General features: G+C 54.4%; 2 protein-coding genes across 3 annotated transcripts in view; one reads left to right on the plus strand and one right to left on the minus strand.

Moving 5' to 3' along the window:
• LRPAP1 (LDL receptor related protein associated protein 1) overlaps positions 1 to 14,521 on the plus strand; it is a 462,538-nt gene that overhangs the window by 117,818 nt on the left and 330,199 nt on the right. The gene's annotated exons all lie outside the window — the stretch shown is intronic.
• RGS12 (regulator of G protein signaling 12) overlaps positions 1 to 14,521 on the minus strand; it is a 118,444-nt gene that overhangs the window by 46,297 nt on the left and 57,626 nt on the right. For both annotated transcript variants that reach the window (XM_060148789.1, XM_060148790.1), the window contains exon 5: positions 3,352 to 3,373. In XM_060148789.1, coding sequence (XP_060004772.1) covers positions 3,352 to 3,373 — 22 coding nt within the window. The remainder of the gene's footprint in view (positions 1 to 3,351; positions 3,374 to 14,521) is intronic.

Consider the following 14,521-nt stretch of genomic DNA (forward strand, 5'->3'; position numbering starts at 1 on the left):
CGGGGTGGTCGGCGCAGGGCTCCGGGGGGCGCTGCCCCAGGCCGGGGAGACCACGCTGGCAGCGGACAGTGCTGTGGGAGCCCACCGAGACCCCACGCGTCTGAGGGGCCGCGGGAGACTAGGGGAGGAACTCTGCCAGCCCGGGGGGTGGAGCGAACCGCGAGGGGCGGAGTTTAGGCGGGGGAAGTGGGAGGGGCCGGGATTCAGGGGGCGGAGACGGAGGAAGGTCACGGGGAGACCCGGGGGCCACAGCATGCTTGGGGAGAAAGAGCGAGGTTGGAAAGGCTAGGTTGGTATGTGTATGAGGCAGCTAGAGAGAACGTGCCCCGTGCCCCAGACCCCAGACCCCAGACCCCAGGAGCCAGAGCCGCGTCCCCCATGGTCATGCGCCTGCAGGTGCAGGCGTTTATTCGAAAGCTCCCTAATGCCCCAACTTCCCAACCTCAAAGGGCGGGTCCAGTATCGGCAGAGACAGCCTGGCCCTTCCAGGGTGTGGGAGCTGGGTGGGGGGGGAAGTCCTGGCGAAGCTGCTTGGTACTACAGGGTAAAAAAGAAAGAAAATAAGAGAGTAAACTTTAATTACAATAAAGCTGCCTTGTGCCAAACCCCCGGTTCAGGGACTGGAAGGCTCTCTCCCCTCTGCTCGGGAAGGCCTTACAGTGCCACCAAGCTGTGGCCGCCAGCTCCCCAGGGTTCCGTTCCCACACGGGGGGATCCGGGGTGAATAAGCGTTCGGACAATTTGCCACAAGGCAGGTCATTGCATTTTAAGCCTCTCACGTGCTAGGATGTTCTTCCTTTTCTTGAGGTAGAATCTGCCTCCCTGGACTCCCTCCTGGTCCTGGTTTGCCCTCCACAGAGACTGACCTCTAATCCTTCCTTCACAGGGTGGTCTCTGGCTTTGGGCCACTCTCCTGAGAAATCGAAAAGACACACTTCTGGTTGACAAAGATTGCGAAAGCAGCATTGTCCAGCTTCCTTAAAATAAAGCCACAAAACTAGCTATATGGTGAGAACACACATAATAAAGGTATGAAGTGTGAAATGAGTCCAAAAGTTAAATGAGTCCAAGTGACCTCACCGGCAAGGTGAACTGAACACAAAACATTCCTGAGTGCTGATTTATTAGTCACCCAAACCAGGCCGACGGCTAGGTGGAGGCCGCGCGGCTTGTGAAAAGGCTGCTCCCCAAAGCCGGTCCTGAGTCACTGCAGGACTCGTTTCCCATAGAAGCAGTTTGTTCCTGGAGCTCCCAGGCCCCCAGGAGCCGGAACCTCCTGCTCAGCACGAACATGAAACATCTCTGTGGACACACGTTCTGAGTTTGTGCCTGGATCCTCTCACCAGCCCCGACCGCGGATGGGGTGAGGTGACCCCAGGAAGCAGGTGTCAGGAACTGGAGGGTCCAGGGCTGAGACGCGGAGCAGGGCGCCGTGAGCCTGGGTCTGCAGTGAGGCAGACCTCAGAGCCTGGGCCCAGCCTCTTAACTTGGTGTCTATGTGACCCTCCTTCTGCCTGCGTGCTTCTACCTGTAAAGATGGCTGAGTATAACACACACCTCCTGGAACTAACGTGCAGAATAAATGAGATCGCTTTTTCTTCTTATTTGTAAGCAGAAAAGAAATTGAAGATGGAAAATAATAAAAGCATGGAAAAACTCAATAGGACACACACAACTGTCTGGTGCAGTCCCTGAAATTGAAGGCGTGCTCAAGAAACAGTGACCTTGCCCCCTCCCTGCTCTGCGGCAGAGGGACTCATGAGGGAGGGGCCCATCCTGAGTGGCCCGGGGCCTGAGGCAGGAAGAGAAGTAGGGACTTGGGGGTGGGGAGCCCCAGCAGGGCAGGGGGACCACTGCCACCAGCCAGGACACCACTTCCTTAGAAAGGACACAGGGCTGTGAGTCTGGGACTTCCCACACTTGGGAAGTTTAACTTTCCAAAAATTGTAAAATGAAGTATATAATAAAACTCCCCGGGGTTCCTGCATCTACCGCTGACAGAAGAAAACTTTAGAGATGAATAAAGCTTAATAATTATGATTAAATTGAACATTTTAAATAAACTTCTCAAATGTATAAATGTCCTGCAGAAATGAATGCCTTCTAGCAGAAAAGATAAATGAGCGCACAGGAGAAAGGTGAACATGAACAGAACACTGTGAAAACCACTCACTTTATCCTGGAGTTGGTTACAGGTCCTATTTCCTTTCATTAGGGAAGCTTTTCCCACTCCTAGCTTAAGGTGATTAAATGACATGATTATTGTTGTACATAAGACAGGTAACATAATTCCTTTTATTAAAAAAATAAATCCCCAGACACAAACTTTAGGATCTGTCTGGTCTCAGCTTCAGGTACCTGCACATTTCTTGTACTTCCCACGGCTGGACTGATCCCAGCCGGCGGAGGGTGACTGGCGTCACCTTCCAGGCCGAGCCCCGCCACATATCTGCCACCCTGTCTAAGGCTCATGACTGAAGTCTGTAGTTGTTGGACAACAGAAACCCTTGGTTTCTCTTTAGCTTACAATAAAGAGGGTAACGTTGAACCCCGTGACTCCCCAGCTCTGGCAGTACTTGGGACCCACAGCCAGCAAATAAATGAAAATAAAGTGCTGATACATTCTGACAAATTATAAAATTCAACTCTCAATAGACAGAACAGAGTAATTAAAAACAAGTTAAAAAAACCAAAACTGTGAGCATAGGACTTTTATGAGTATTATCAGAAATAAGGAACATTTGGAAGAAACTCTCCAAATCATTTTGAAGGGTTTTTAAAACTCACGGAACTAAAATGATAAGGGTTACATCGAGAAATATCTTAAGTGAAGTAGGATATCTCCGGCCATCTGCTTTTCGGGGAAGTCCCATTAAAAGAATCCCCTGAACAAAACCATTTAAAGGCAGAAAGTAAGCTTCCTCTTCATCCCACACCTCTCCAATTATCTACTAAACTTTTCCTAAGAAAGGGAAATTTAGCAACTGAGCGTCTCACCCGAATTTGCTCAAATTCAGCGAGAGCTCTGCAATCTCCACTTGCTGGTTTACAAGCTAGTTCTACAAGGCAGGCGGCAGGTCTTTACTTGCTGGCCCAGGAATGCGAGGGGACGGGCGAGGGTGCTGTCACACCCAGCACGTCCCTGCGATAAACTGCTTCCAAACCCCAGGTGGCAGCCACTGGGAGGAACGGAGAGCTGCCCCCACACTGGCCCCGACTAAACCCTCCCCCCACCCAGGGAAGCAGAAAGGCCAAGAAAACATCGTTACGAGTGAGCCAACAGCAAATACACTCCACATTTGAAAACGTCGTTAAAAATAATAAAAATATACATCAGAAATTGTGACTTACCACCATCAGACACAGTTGCAGACTGAAAGAAAAGAGAGAGAGACATGAGTTAATTGGGCCTCATGACAGGGCAGGAGATGATAGCACGTCCACGTGAGGAGCAAAAGCAGACTCTGGCCGTCCCCGTTCTGGGAGCGGGTGTCCAGGAGACCAGCCGCCTCACTGGGGCGCGTCCCTGCGCTTCCTGGGCGAGCCGGGGAGCAGGCCGGGCGGAAGCAGCCCATCTCCACTTGGGGACAAATCCCAGCACGTTTGACATCGCCGTCTTAGTAACAACCTCGGTGAGAACCGTGTTACAACTTCGGTCTGATCAGCCCGGGCTGGAGTCCGTGAGGCGCACCCACGTCCAGGAGGCAGGCACCCTGCCCACTGTCCGTCCAGGGCCAGGCACTGCCCTGGGCACATCACAGCCCTGCTCGGCGCTCTCACGCCGAGGCCCGGCCCGCGCAGGGGTGAAACCGCCCCGGTGGTAGCAGACTGGGGGCTTGCCCACAGCCAACCCCGACCACCAGGCCCAGCCGCCCTGAGCAGACAGATGGGGACAGGCCAGGACCGGAGGGAGGAGGCCATCGAGGGAGGTCCTGGAACGACAGGCGGGCTGGGCTCCCAAAGAGCTCTGAGCAATCCTCCGATGGGGACAGCTGAGCAAGGCCCCCTGGGGACCCGCCTGTGGGTCAACAGTTCTGAGGTTGCAACCTAGGGAAGGTCACCTGGGACATGGAGGGAGAGGGCTCCGGAGAAGGAGTCGGGAAAGGGAAAAGCTGGGCGGAGGCAGGAGAGGGTGTCGGTGGCACAGACACCAGGGAGCCTTCACCGCGGGAAGGGGAGCAGGTTCAGTGCAGGGCAACCTGCTGCCTTGTTGACATGTCCTGGTCACGGCACAGGCACAGCTCCGAGAGCAGCGGGCAGGAGGGCCCCAAGGCAGGGACGGGGGCCAGCGGGCCGTTGGTGCGGTGCCGGGCACCGGAGCGGGCGTGCTGCCCTCTGCGTCTTTGCCCAGCGCTGGGCTGGGCGCAAGGAAACCTCCCAGCCACGCCCTAAGAATAAACCCACTGCAGAACCCCCAGGCCTTGCACGCCTTCCTCTCTGCAGAGGGAAGGGAGACCGGAGTGCATGGCGTGGAGGGTGAACGGGGAGCCCCTTCCCAAGTTCTGGGCCCCCCCAACAAGCAGAGGTCATGTTTTAAGACCCCTAAGGCCAAAGCCAAACAAGTGAGGACAGAGGTGCCCCAGATTAGCTGCTTCCGGTGGAAGCCCCATCCCCCCGGGGGAGAGAAAGCATGTATTTGTGGCTGAATTTTGAAAAGAGCCACCACGTCAACTGCATCCCCTACTCACTGTTTGGCCCTCCCGTCGCCAGCGCCAGGGCCCCCCAGACCTTGCCTCCTTGACTTCACGGAAGACAAGGGACGCTCTTGGTCGCAGCCCCTCACCTTGTGGGACTTACACCTACCCTCCTGCCCCCAAGGGTCTGTCCTCTGACAGCGAGAAGAAGAGGCTTCCTGACGGTTTTAGGATGGGGCTCGTCAGCGTTTCACACCATCGTGAGCCCTCGGTCAGAAATACTCTGGAGCTATAACCTGGTACCTTATCCGTATATTTTTCAATAGTAAACACACAGGCTATTGTGGGTCCAGCTTTGAAACCTTCATCTTGCCAGACAGGCGGGCAGTGCGCAGGCCCCGGCGAGCCACCAGCCCTCACACGCCAAGGGTCTGGTTTTCACCGGAGAAGCGCGGGGTGCGTCTCCTTCCCAGGGTGGACGAGTGCACTGTGGGAGGCTGTCCTTCTGCCCGTGCTCACAACAAATCACCTACAATTGTGTTGTAAATTAAGTAATATCAAAGGCAAATTACTCCCTTGAGATTATGAGAAGAAAATCTGCAAGGCCATACACAGAAGCAGAAATACTATCAATACCAATTTTGAAAAATAAGTCATAAAATGCAAAATCCACAAATGTGAAAGACGTGGCTCACTTCATGTTACAATCATGACTAAAACTAAAGTCTCAGGCTTCAGCAGACTGAACAAAATGCACTGAAAAATCTCACACGCATCCCCAAAATGAACTGAACTCAAGATCCAGGAGACAGGAGCGTGCCTGAAGCCAAGAAGGGGGCGGCAGCTGAGTGCGGGCAGCCCACAGGGAGGCGGGGTGGGCTGGGGAGCGCGGGCACGGCGAGCAGGCGGGCTCACTGCGTCTGAAGAGGCTCCAGCTGGGGGCCCTCTGGTGCAGAGTGTGAACAGATCCAGGTAAAGTTCCCCAAACGTGCTTTTAGAGCAGTTTTAGATTTATAGACACATTGTGAAGCTAGCACAGAAACAAACATGCTTTCTAACATACTGCTGCTCCACAGAAGCAAGGGGAACCGTGAAGGGGGAGAGAGGGGGAGGGAACAGAGAGCAGCCAGCAGACGCCAAGGCCGCCAGGCGGGACGCAGGGCTGAGCGGCGCGTGTCCACTCACTCGGACGCTCATGGGGCAAAGAGCCCCAACTCCGGCAGCCACAAACACAAATCCTCCGGGAAGGCCCACAGGAGTTCCAAGAGTGTGAGCCTGCCCAGACGTGAGCTCACAATTCAAAAATCCCCCCCCAAACCCAAGGAAACCCCACCACGAGAAAGAACCAGCAGAAATAGCAATTAACAGAATCTCAGACACTGGAAGGTTCTAATACAGATGTCAAATAACCATGAAATTGTGAAGAAGTAAAAGTTGCAATAAAGAAAAGAGGAAGTAAGGTGGTAGATATGAAAAATAACCCAACGGAATGATTGACAATGAAAACTACAACTGCTGAAATTAAACACTCAGTAGAGAGGTTAACAGAGATTAGAGGTTGAAGAGAAAATTTGGGGATTGGAAGACAGACCTGAAAGAAATCACACGGATGGCAGCACAGAGAGGAGGCACAGGAAACAAGCAGCAGAGACTAGGCTGCACTGGGAGGGTGCACAGAGAGGAAATCCTGGCCAGCCTGCAGCAGGGCCAGCGAAACCCCCTCAGGAGTGAGAGCTGCTCTGCCCACAGGCCATCCCTCCGGGAACTTCTCCACGATGCCCACCAGGAAGAGGCATCCTGGGTCCAAGTCTCAGTTGTGCCGCATTTTCCAGGAGGGACTCAAAGTCTACAAGCCACAGCCTCAGGGATGTACTTCCTTCCCTTTCCCCACTTTGGGTAGCTGTCCCAAGAGTAGGCGTCTGTGGAGCCACAGGCTGGTGGCCTCTGTGTGCTGAGGGTTCTCCCCGAGCGGCCGGATATCCCCGCCCAACCAAGGCCCTAAGCTCTGCACAGAAATCCTTGACGAGAGGCAAGTTCACTCTGGGATGGCTCCTGACACGAATCAATGCAGAAGGATCACCGGAACTAGGTACGCAGCCCTGCCTCGCGTCTCCCACCTTCTCTGTTCGCGACTTGTTATCCTGGCAACTGTCTCCATCCCAACCAGACGTTAATCCCAAAGTAGAGCTCTATGGAGACGCACCTTAATATCACCTGGACACAAAACTACTGTCCCCCTCCAAGTTTCCATACTTTTGGAGAAGTCGATGATGACTTCCTGACCAGATTACTTAATTTGCAAATAATGTATAATTATCATTAACCGAATTCTCCCATTTACTCTCTAATATTTATTCTATTTATAAGCACACACCTGGGAGTGACAGAGCTGGGCCATCACGTGAACCGACATGAGATATCCCCCAAAAGGGCCCGCTGGATCCCTAGTCAGCGTCTGATTCCTTGGCCGTTTTGAGAAGGATACGGAAGCAGGCTACGGAGCACATCGCAGGGGCTTCAATATCAGAGGAGGTGAGGCTGAAAGAGGTGCACACAGCGCAGCACGGGCAACAGGTGCTGTCACGGGAGGGGGCGGGGGAGGGGGCCAGCGCCTGGCGTAGGGGCAGATGAGACGGGGCAGGCAAGCAACCTGCCGACAACAGCCTTGGGGGAAAGGCAGGCCACCCCCAAATCGCTTCTATTGACCTTGGGATCGGCACGTCCAATTCTGACCCAATTACCCTTGTTGAGCCTGGCTTGCACTTTTCAAGCACATCCTGGTTGACAGGGGAAGCATCGAAAATGGCAAACATTCAGAAACCCCCACAGATAATTCCCAAAGAAGATCCCCCACAAAGGGTGAGAAGGACCAACTGCAGCTCAACGTGACTTTTAAAGTTAGGCATCCCCCAATTTCCTGGCCTGCTTAGACCACTATAAACGTTTTCACAAACTAAAACTTAACTCGCCTAACGTTTGTTCTCATACTCAGTATAATTTGTATCAACGTGTTTTCATTAGCCTGTACTTCTTGGGTTCTTCCCGCATTCCCATATCACACGCTCTTCTTATAAAAAGTGCAGCTGCAGAAAACAAGCTGCCGGTTAAAAGGTGCCGGAAAGTGAGCATTTTTCTGTGCTTACAGTTTAAACACATACCATAACTAAACAGCGCTAAAAAGGTCTATGATATGTCTCCAAGACTGGGGTTTACGCTAATGTAAATACACTTGCTTTTAAAAACTTACAAAGTATTTAGACACGTAATTTAAGTTCAAACGATCTCCATGCCTCAGGTCAGCCTCTTACACCTGAGAGCTCAGTGTGAGCTGATTTGGATCTATTCCCAGCAGGAAATGTGTCTGGGCCACACATGTGCACAGATATTTTATTTTTAATTAATGTTTTGAACATTCTAGATAATTTCTATGAAGAGTGCTATATGATTCTGGTTTATCAAGGCCGAGTCTGTCAGTGACATTTGACAATAGCAGTTATGAGCATATATCATTTCCTAATGACGCGGTACATGGTAATATACAGATATATATTTTCAATTTTGAGCTACTGACAAAATTTCCTACTTTGAACATAAGAAATATTAAATAACCATCTCTGGTTCTTAAAATAAGAGACCAAAGGCTTGTAACTTGCCTAAACGTTTTGAAAAAAGAGATAATCCCAATGATGAAAAGCCTTAAGAACCTAACAATTCAATTTGCATCTAATTTATATTCATTTGGCCTTTTAAAAGCTTGATCCTCTAAGTTGTTTTTTTTTTAATATTTATTTATTTGATTTTTATTTGGCTGCACCGGGTCTTAGTTGTGGCATGCGAGATCTTTAGTTGCAGCATGAGAACCCTTAGTTGCGGCATGTGGGATCTAGTTCCCTGACCAGGGATCGAACCCAGACCCCCTGCATTGGGGGCGCGGAGTCTTAGCCAATGGACCACCAGGGAAGTCCCGATCAGCTAAGTTTTAAAGCGACTGCTCGCTGGACGGAGCACAGAAGAGAGCAGGGGGTATGGGGCAGGAAGACCACAAGGGGCGGGATGAAGGGCCATCGGACAAGGGATGGAGGGCCACCCTGCTGGTCCCACCCACACGCCAGCCCGCCCTCTGCCTAGAGCTCAGGGGCCTCCACAGCAGGCCACGACCCTCCACGGAGCCATCAAATCAATTCAGTGCATCGTTAGCAGCATTTGTGAAGAGATGAGACAAGATGGGATAGAACAACGTGAAAGCAAAACACCACAAATGCCCCGGGCTCTCCGCTGTTTTAGAGCCCGGCCTCAGAGCTGCACGTCTGCGTGCATGCGAGCACACACACCCCGTGTGTCCTGATGTGACACGCATCCCCTGCGCGGGCTGTAGTCCTGGGGTGGTGCGTGGAGAGCACCTGTGCAAACGTGGGGAAGCCATGTGTGAACGGCTCTGAGAGCAGAGAGGCAACCTCTCCCTCCCCTTGGCCTGGAGCACCCCATCCGGTCCCTAGCGCTCACCTGCAGCCTCACCTGGAGAGCCCACTACCTGGGCTGCAGCTTCACCCACGCCTTCTCCAGAGAAGCCTTCCACAGCCATGACGCCCTGTACTCCGGTTACATACAGGACACGGGGTGACCTCCCATAGACCTCGAGGGGCCCGAACCAAAGGGGCAGTGCCCGCGCCCCAGCCCAGCCCGGATCCACAGCATTGCACACACACTGTGCACACACACACCCCGCACTGTTCCTTCCCAGCAGTTTCAGCCAGAGACAGCTGGACGCAAGGCTCACGTGCAGCAAGAAGAGTTCTAGGTTCAAACCACGACTTCACAGCAGAGGGTCTCTGCGAGCCAGAGGCTGTGGCGACAGCAGGACGACAGCACCACAGGTGTGCTCAGTGCTGCCCAGCGACCAGCGGGGTGGCCGGACACAAGGCGGGCTGGGGCTCACCAGGCAGCTCACAGCGCTTCCTGGGAGGGGTGGGGACAGGCAGTGGGGGCCTGCAGTCGGAGGGCGCAGGGGCCCCAGCTCAGAATGCAATCTGTGCGTCTCGTGTGTGTGTGTGTGTGTGTCCCAAAGAGCTCTTCAATCTCCAATAAAATCAGAAGAAACCGAAAACCCACAATCACAGCATTTTCCTAAGAATTTAACAGCTAGTATTGCCACTGTGCCCTTGGAGAAGCCTCAGATCATTCATTACAAAAACAAAAGCCCAAAGGAACACGGACGAGGTAGCACACGGGCGCCACACCAACGCTAGGGGTTTGGGGTGAGCATCCAACTTTACACGAGAACCCTCTGGCCTCACTGCTGAAATGAAGACGAAGATCCCCTCCACACTGGCCAGCCCAGCGGAAGAAAGACCCACATCCCCACTGTGTAGACAGGGCGGGAAGTCTCAGAGGGTCTGGGACAACTTTCACGTCTGCATCCCCACAGGACAGCCAGACTCCTGCAAGTCAAGTTAACGTAAACGCTGGCCTCCTGGGATGTCCTGGGCAGGAAGTGGCACTGAGTATAGCCTCAGACAGGCTCGCTCACCGGGAGCTCCTTCTGGATAAAGAGTCCACAGAATCCGAAGCCCCCTCTCTTCTGAACTTGGAGCCCAAACCCAGGAAACGTTTGAAACGTTTTCTCACGGAGGCCGAGGTGCAGCCAGCACTTGAAAACCTCTGCTCGGCGGAGCTGGAGCCGCTGCTCCCCAGGCGGGCCAGGGGCAGTGGCAGGGGGCGCCGGCCCTGGGGGTCAGGGAGCATGGGAAGTGGGGAACGCGCTGGGACGGCTTCCACTCACTCAACAGAACGCGCGCTCCTCCAGACGCAGGGTGCCTGCCACAAACCTGCAACCCAGGAGCTTATGCGAGGGGCTGGAGATCAATCCAGAAAGTCAAGTCCCCGCCGTCCCGGGGAGGCAGGTGTCCCGGAGCGCATGGCACAGAAGGGGGCCGACGTGGGGCAGAGCGAGCGGGGCCTCCAGGGCCCCAGGCAGGAGAGCCAGCGGGCGAGGAAGTATAAGGTCAGACAGACTTGGAGGGTCTCGGAGGGTCGAGCCCTGGGGCCTGCTGACCGCAGGGCTCCGGGGTCGGGGACCCTGGCAGGAGCAGGGCTGGGCCCTTCCCCCAGGCCTCCCGCACGTCCTAAGGGACGCATCTCCAGATCTGCAGAGGTGGGGCGGGGAGGGCAGCCTTGAAGTAGCAGGGGGATGCTGGGACGCAGACAGGTCCTGCTGTTTCAGGAGGAGGTGGGCCCAGCTTCCACACCTGCCAGATGAGAACCGTGTGCTCAGAGTCGAGGGGAGAAGCGCTCACTGAGGGGACCCGGGAGAAAGGAGCCACCTGCGGCCACGCAAACAAACAAGAGAAAGGAGGGACAGGACGCAGGGGAAGCCCAGTTCCAGGTGACCCAGCCCCTTACAGAAGAAAGGGAAGATGTGAACAAAAGGGAAGATGATCATTTCCTTCAAGTATACTAGGAGGCCTTCTTCTTCTACAGATAACAAGAATCAGAGCGTTAAAAAGGGAGAAAAGAATTTGTGCAGCCCACAGATCAAGTGGGGTACAGTGGACGGTCCTGGACAGACCGAAGCCACTGCCCCATGCAGTTTTCAGGTGAAGAAGCCTGGGGCAGAGCAGGCCTGAGCGACTGCGGTGCACCCAGCATGACGGGATGCCCACTGGCAAAGACCGCTGGACACGCAGCCCGGTGCCACCCCGGCTCTGGTCAGGACCACCCAGGGCGGCAGAAGCAGGAGAAGCCGACGTGGGGGGAGAGGCCCGTGAGCACAAGTCAGCTCATCTGAGCTAAAAAGAAACTCGGTCAACTGAAGGGCTCCCTGACAGCCCATGAAGCTTCTCCCGGAGAGGTTCAGAGAGAGCGGGCCCCGCGCCTCAGACACGCCAGCCCACAGAAGGGCGCGAGCTCAGATCTGCCCCTGCCCACGCCGCCCGCAGCCAGCAGAGGGCCAGCCGGGGTCCTGGCGTGCGCTCTGCAGGGAAGGGAGCAGCGGCCCACGCCTGGCCACCCTGCGCCTCCCGCTTTAGGTCCTCACTGCCCCAGCACACGGAGCTGCCTTCCTCCGGGGCTCCTCCCTGGGACGCAGTGCTCAGCATCGCATCCCCTCAGCTGCGCCTGGACCGCGCCATCCGCTCAGCGGGCGCCCGCCGCCTTGGCCGCCAAGCAGCCCGCCCGCTGCGGCCGGTCCTGACACCTCCCTGCTCAGCGCCGCCCAGAAAAGACTATTGTACCGTTTTTTACAGGGCAGCCTTTATTTTCAAATCCCACCCAGAGCCCAGCGCATGCAGGGGTAAAGCCCCTGGTGTCAGGCAAGCTCTCTCCCCGGGACTCCAGAGCCCAGAGGCACCTGCCTGGGCAGAGGGAAGGCCGCACGGAGCTGCCACACCCGACTCTCCCAAAGACCGCCCGAGTGCGACGCGGCAGAAGCTGTATGCACGCCCAGGACCCACCGGGCTGAGCGCCCTCCCGGAGCAGCCGGGCCACCGGAGCGGACGCCCAGGCAGGCCGGACATCTCCGCCCGGCGGCACGGGGTGCTGTGGACACGGACTCTGGGTCTGGCGCAGTGAGAGCAGAGCGGGGACGCAGGGTCAGGTCGGCCGAGGTGGTGCCCACGGCGGTGCCCGGGGCCCCCGACCTCACGGGGGCTGCTCCCACAGCCCAGAAGGCGGTGTGGAGCCTGCCGCTGGCTGCGGTGGCGCGGGGTCACCAAGCTCTCCGGCCCAGCCCTCTGCTTGGCAGGGCTGCCTCGCCGGACGGCACATGGCCAATTCTGTCGCAGCCCTCCTGGGCCGCGGCCCGGCCACAGCGCGGAGCACCGCCGCGGCCCCCCACCCCAGTGAGCCAGTCAGACACGGCAGAGGCGCTCGGGCACCGCTCCAAGGTCCGCAAGGGGGTCCAGAGAGGGAGCCCACTAAGCTTTCCTTCTTCCCGCAACAATTTCTCGCGCCTCCTCAATATGCGATCTTACTAGCCCCCGAGGCTGTAACAGCCCGTCGTAGTGTGGTTTAAATATGATGGATCGCGTTGTTTTGGCAAACGGGCAGATACATTTCAAAGTCTACTTATGTTGGACCTCATTCCTAAAAGATGGGGAGGGCTTCCCTGGTGGCGCAGTGGTTGAGAGTCCGCCTGCCGATGCAGGGGACACAGGTTTGTGCCCCGGTCCGGGAAGATCCCACATGCCGCGGAGCGGCTGGGCCCGTGAGCCATGGCCGCTGGGCCTGCGCATCCGGAGCCTGTGCTCCTCAGCGGGAGAGGCCACAACAGTGAGAGGCCCACATACCGCAAAAAAAAAAAAAAAGATGGGGAAACCAACAGGTTCATCTGGCCAGTGAGGGCCTTGCGTTCCTGCCGGGTCCGCGTCCATCAGCTTCCCTGTGCGCTTCTTAGATGGCTACAGGAGATGTATCCTCCCAAGGCTCACGGGTTCTCCTCTCCAAGATGAAAGGCGCCACGAGGGACACAGCGCCCTTCACAAGTCATGGCTTTCCTTGAGCACATGCACACTGTGGACGGGGCCCTAGGGTTCCTGTGACACACCCATGGTAGAAATGGACAATCTGAGGCTCAGGGGAGGCACAGAGCTGGCAAGGGGAGGGCGGCCTTCCCACACGGGCCCCCCAGCCCTACTGCCCTTCACCCCAAGACGTCTCTCACTAGGACTGACCTGGAGGCCACGGCGCTTTCTGCCCCCTTTCCCACCAGCCCGCGGGCAGAGCCGGCCAGACCCGGAGGACTGCACACTGCCCTACCACCTTCCAGCCCATTTCCTATTGCTTAAAATATGACCTTACCAACCAGATTTTGTTATTTGCTGGGTTGAGCATTTTCAAAATTTCAAAATGAATCCAAATCGTTTATGTAGGCAAGTAAAAGGCAGATTTCTAGTGATTTTTTTTTCACTCAAAAACCATTTTCTAAAACTTGCTTCTATATACCATGGGAACGAAAATGCAGCCTACATATATGTACAAGTTAGTAACTGGTCAATTGGTGCATATATCGGACACAGTGTATCCAAAGTTCCCTCTTCCGCCAGGACGTGAAATGGAATGGACAGGAAACGTCAGTACTCCTGCAGAGAGGGCCAGAGGCAGGCAGGCAGCAGGCTCTCCCGTAAACATCGAAGCCGCCAGCCCACCCTCTCACATGAGTTTTATCAGTACAAGGAGTTTTCAAAATACATAGTAAATATTTTTAAAATCCATTAAAATCTGCACTTCCTTCACAGGCAGGACTCTTGGCCTGTCCAGCAGACCTACTTCTATTTTCTATTTAAAGGGAATGATGCAGTCATTTTCCTAAACCCAACACCCAAACCAGTCACTTCTGAGCAAGGAGTTCCTCCTGCTGTTCTCTACAGAAGGCTCTAACTAGACATCAGGAGAACATTTTAAGATGAAACAACTCTCAGAAAAGAACGAATTTAAACTGGTACCCAGTAACTGGGAACAATCTTTTGTAAATAATTTAAATTTATGTTTGCCTTTACATCAACACAGCACAGCCACGAGAGGAAAGTAAAAATTATTTTTTTATTTAATCTCAAATCTTTTAAAAACATTTTATAGTAAGTTCAACTCTATAAGCTTAGATACTAATCAATCATTCCACACGACTGCCAGTAAGTAGTTCCCCGTGTATGTATATGAAGCAGAACCAGCTCATTACATTTTTAAAACGCTAGATCTATGCAACCAGACCACTTTGCTGTACAGCCGACACTAACACGCTGTAAATCCATTTGAAAAAAGAAAACTACACTTCAATTTCAAACAAGAGAAAATGTTAGCTATGAAACAGTAATTTAAAGAGTAAGCAAAATTGTAATACAGGTATCTGGTCGAAACTGAATATCTCAACACAATTAATTCACTCATCTTCAAAA

Source organism: Lagenorhynchus albirostris, chromosome 4 (genome assembly GCF_949774975.1).
Source record: "Lagenorhynchus albirostris chromosome 4, mLagAlb1.1, whole genome shotgun sequence".
Taxonomy (NCBI): domain Eukaryota; kingdom Metazoa; phylum Chordata; class Mammalia; order Artiodactyla; family Delphinidae; genus Lagenorhynchus; species Lagenorhynchus albirostris.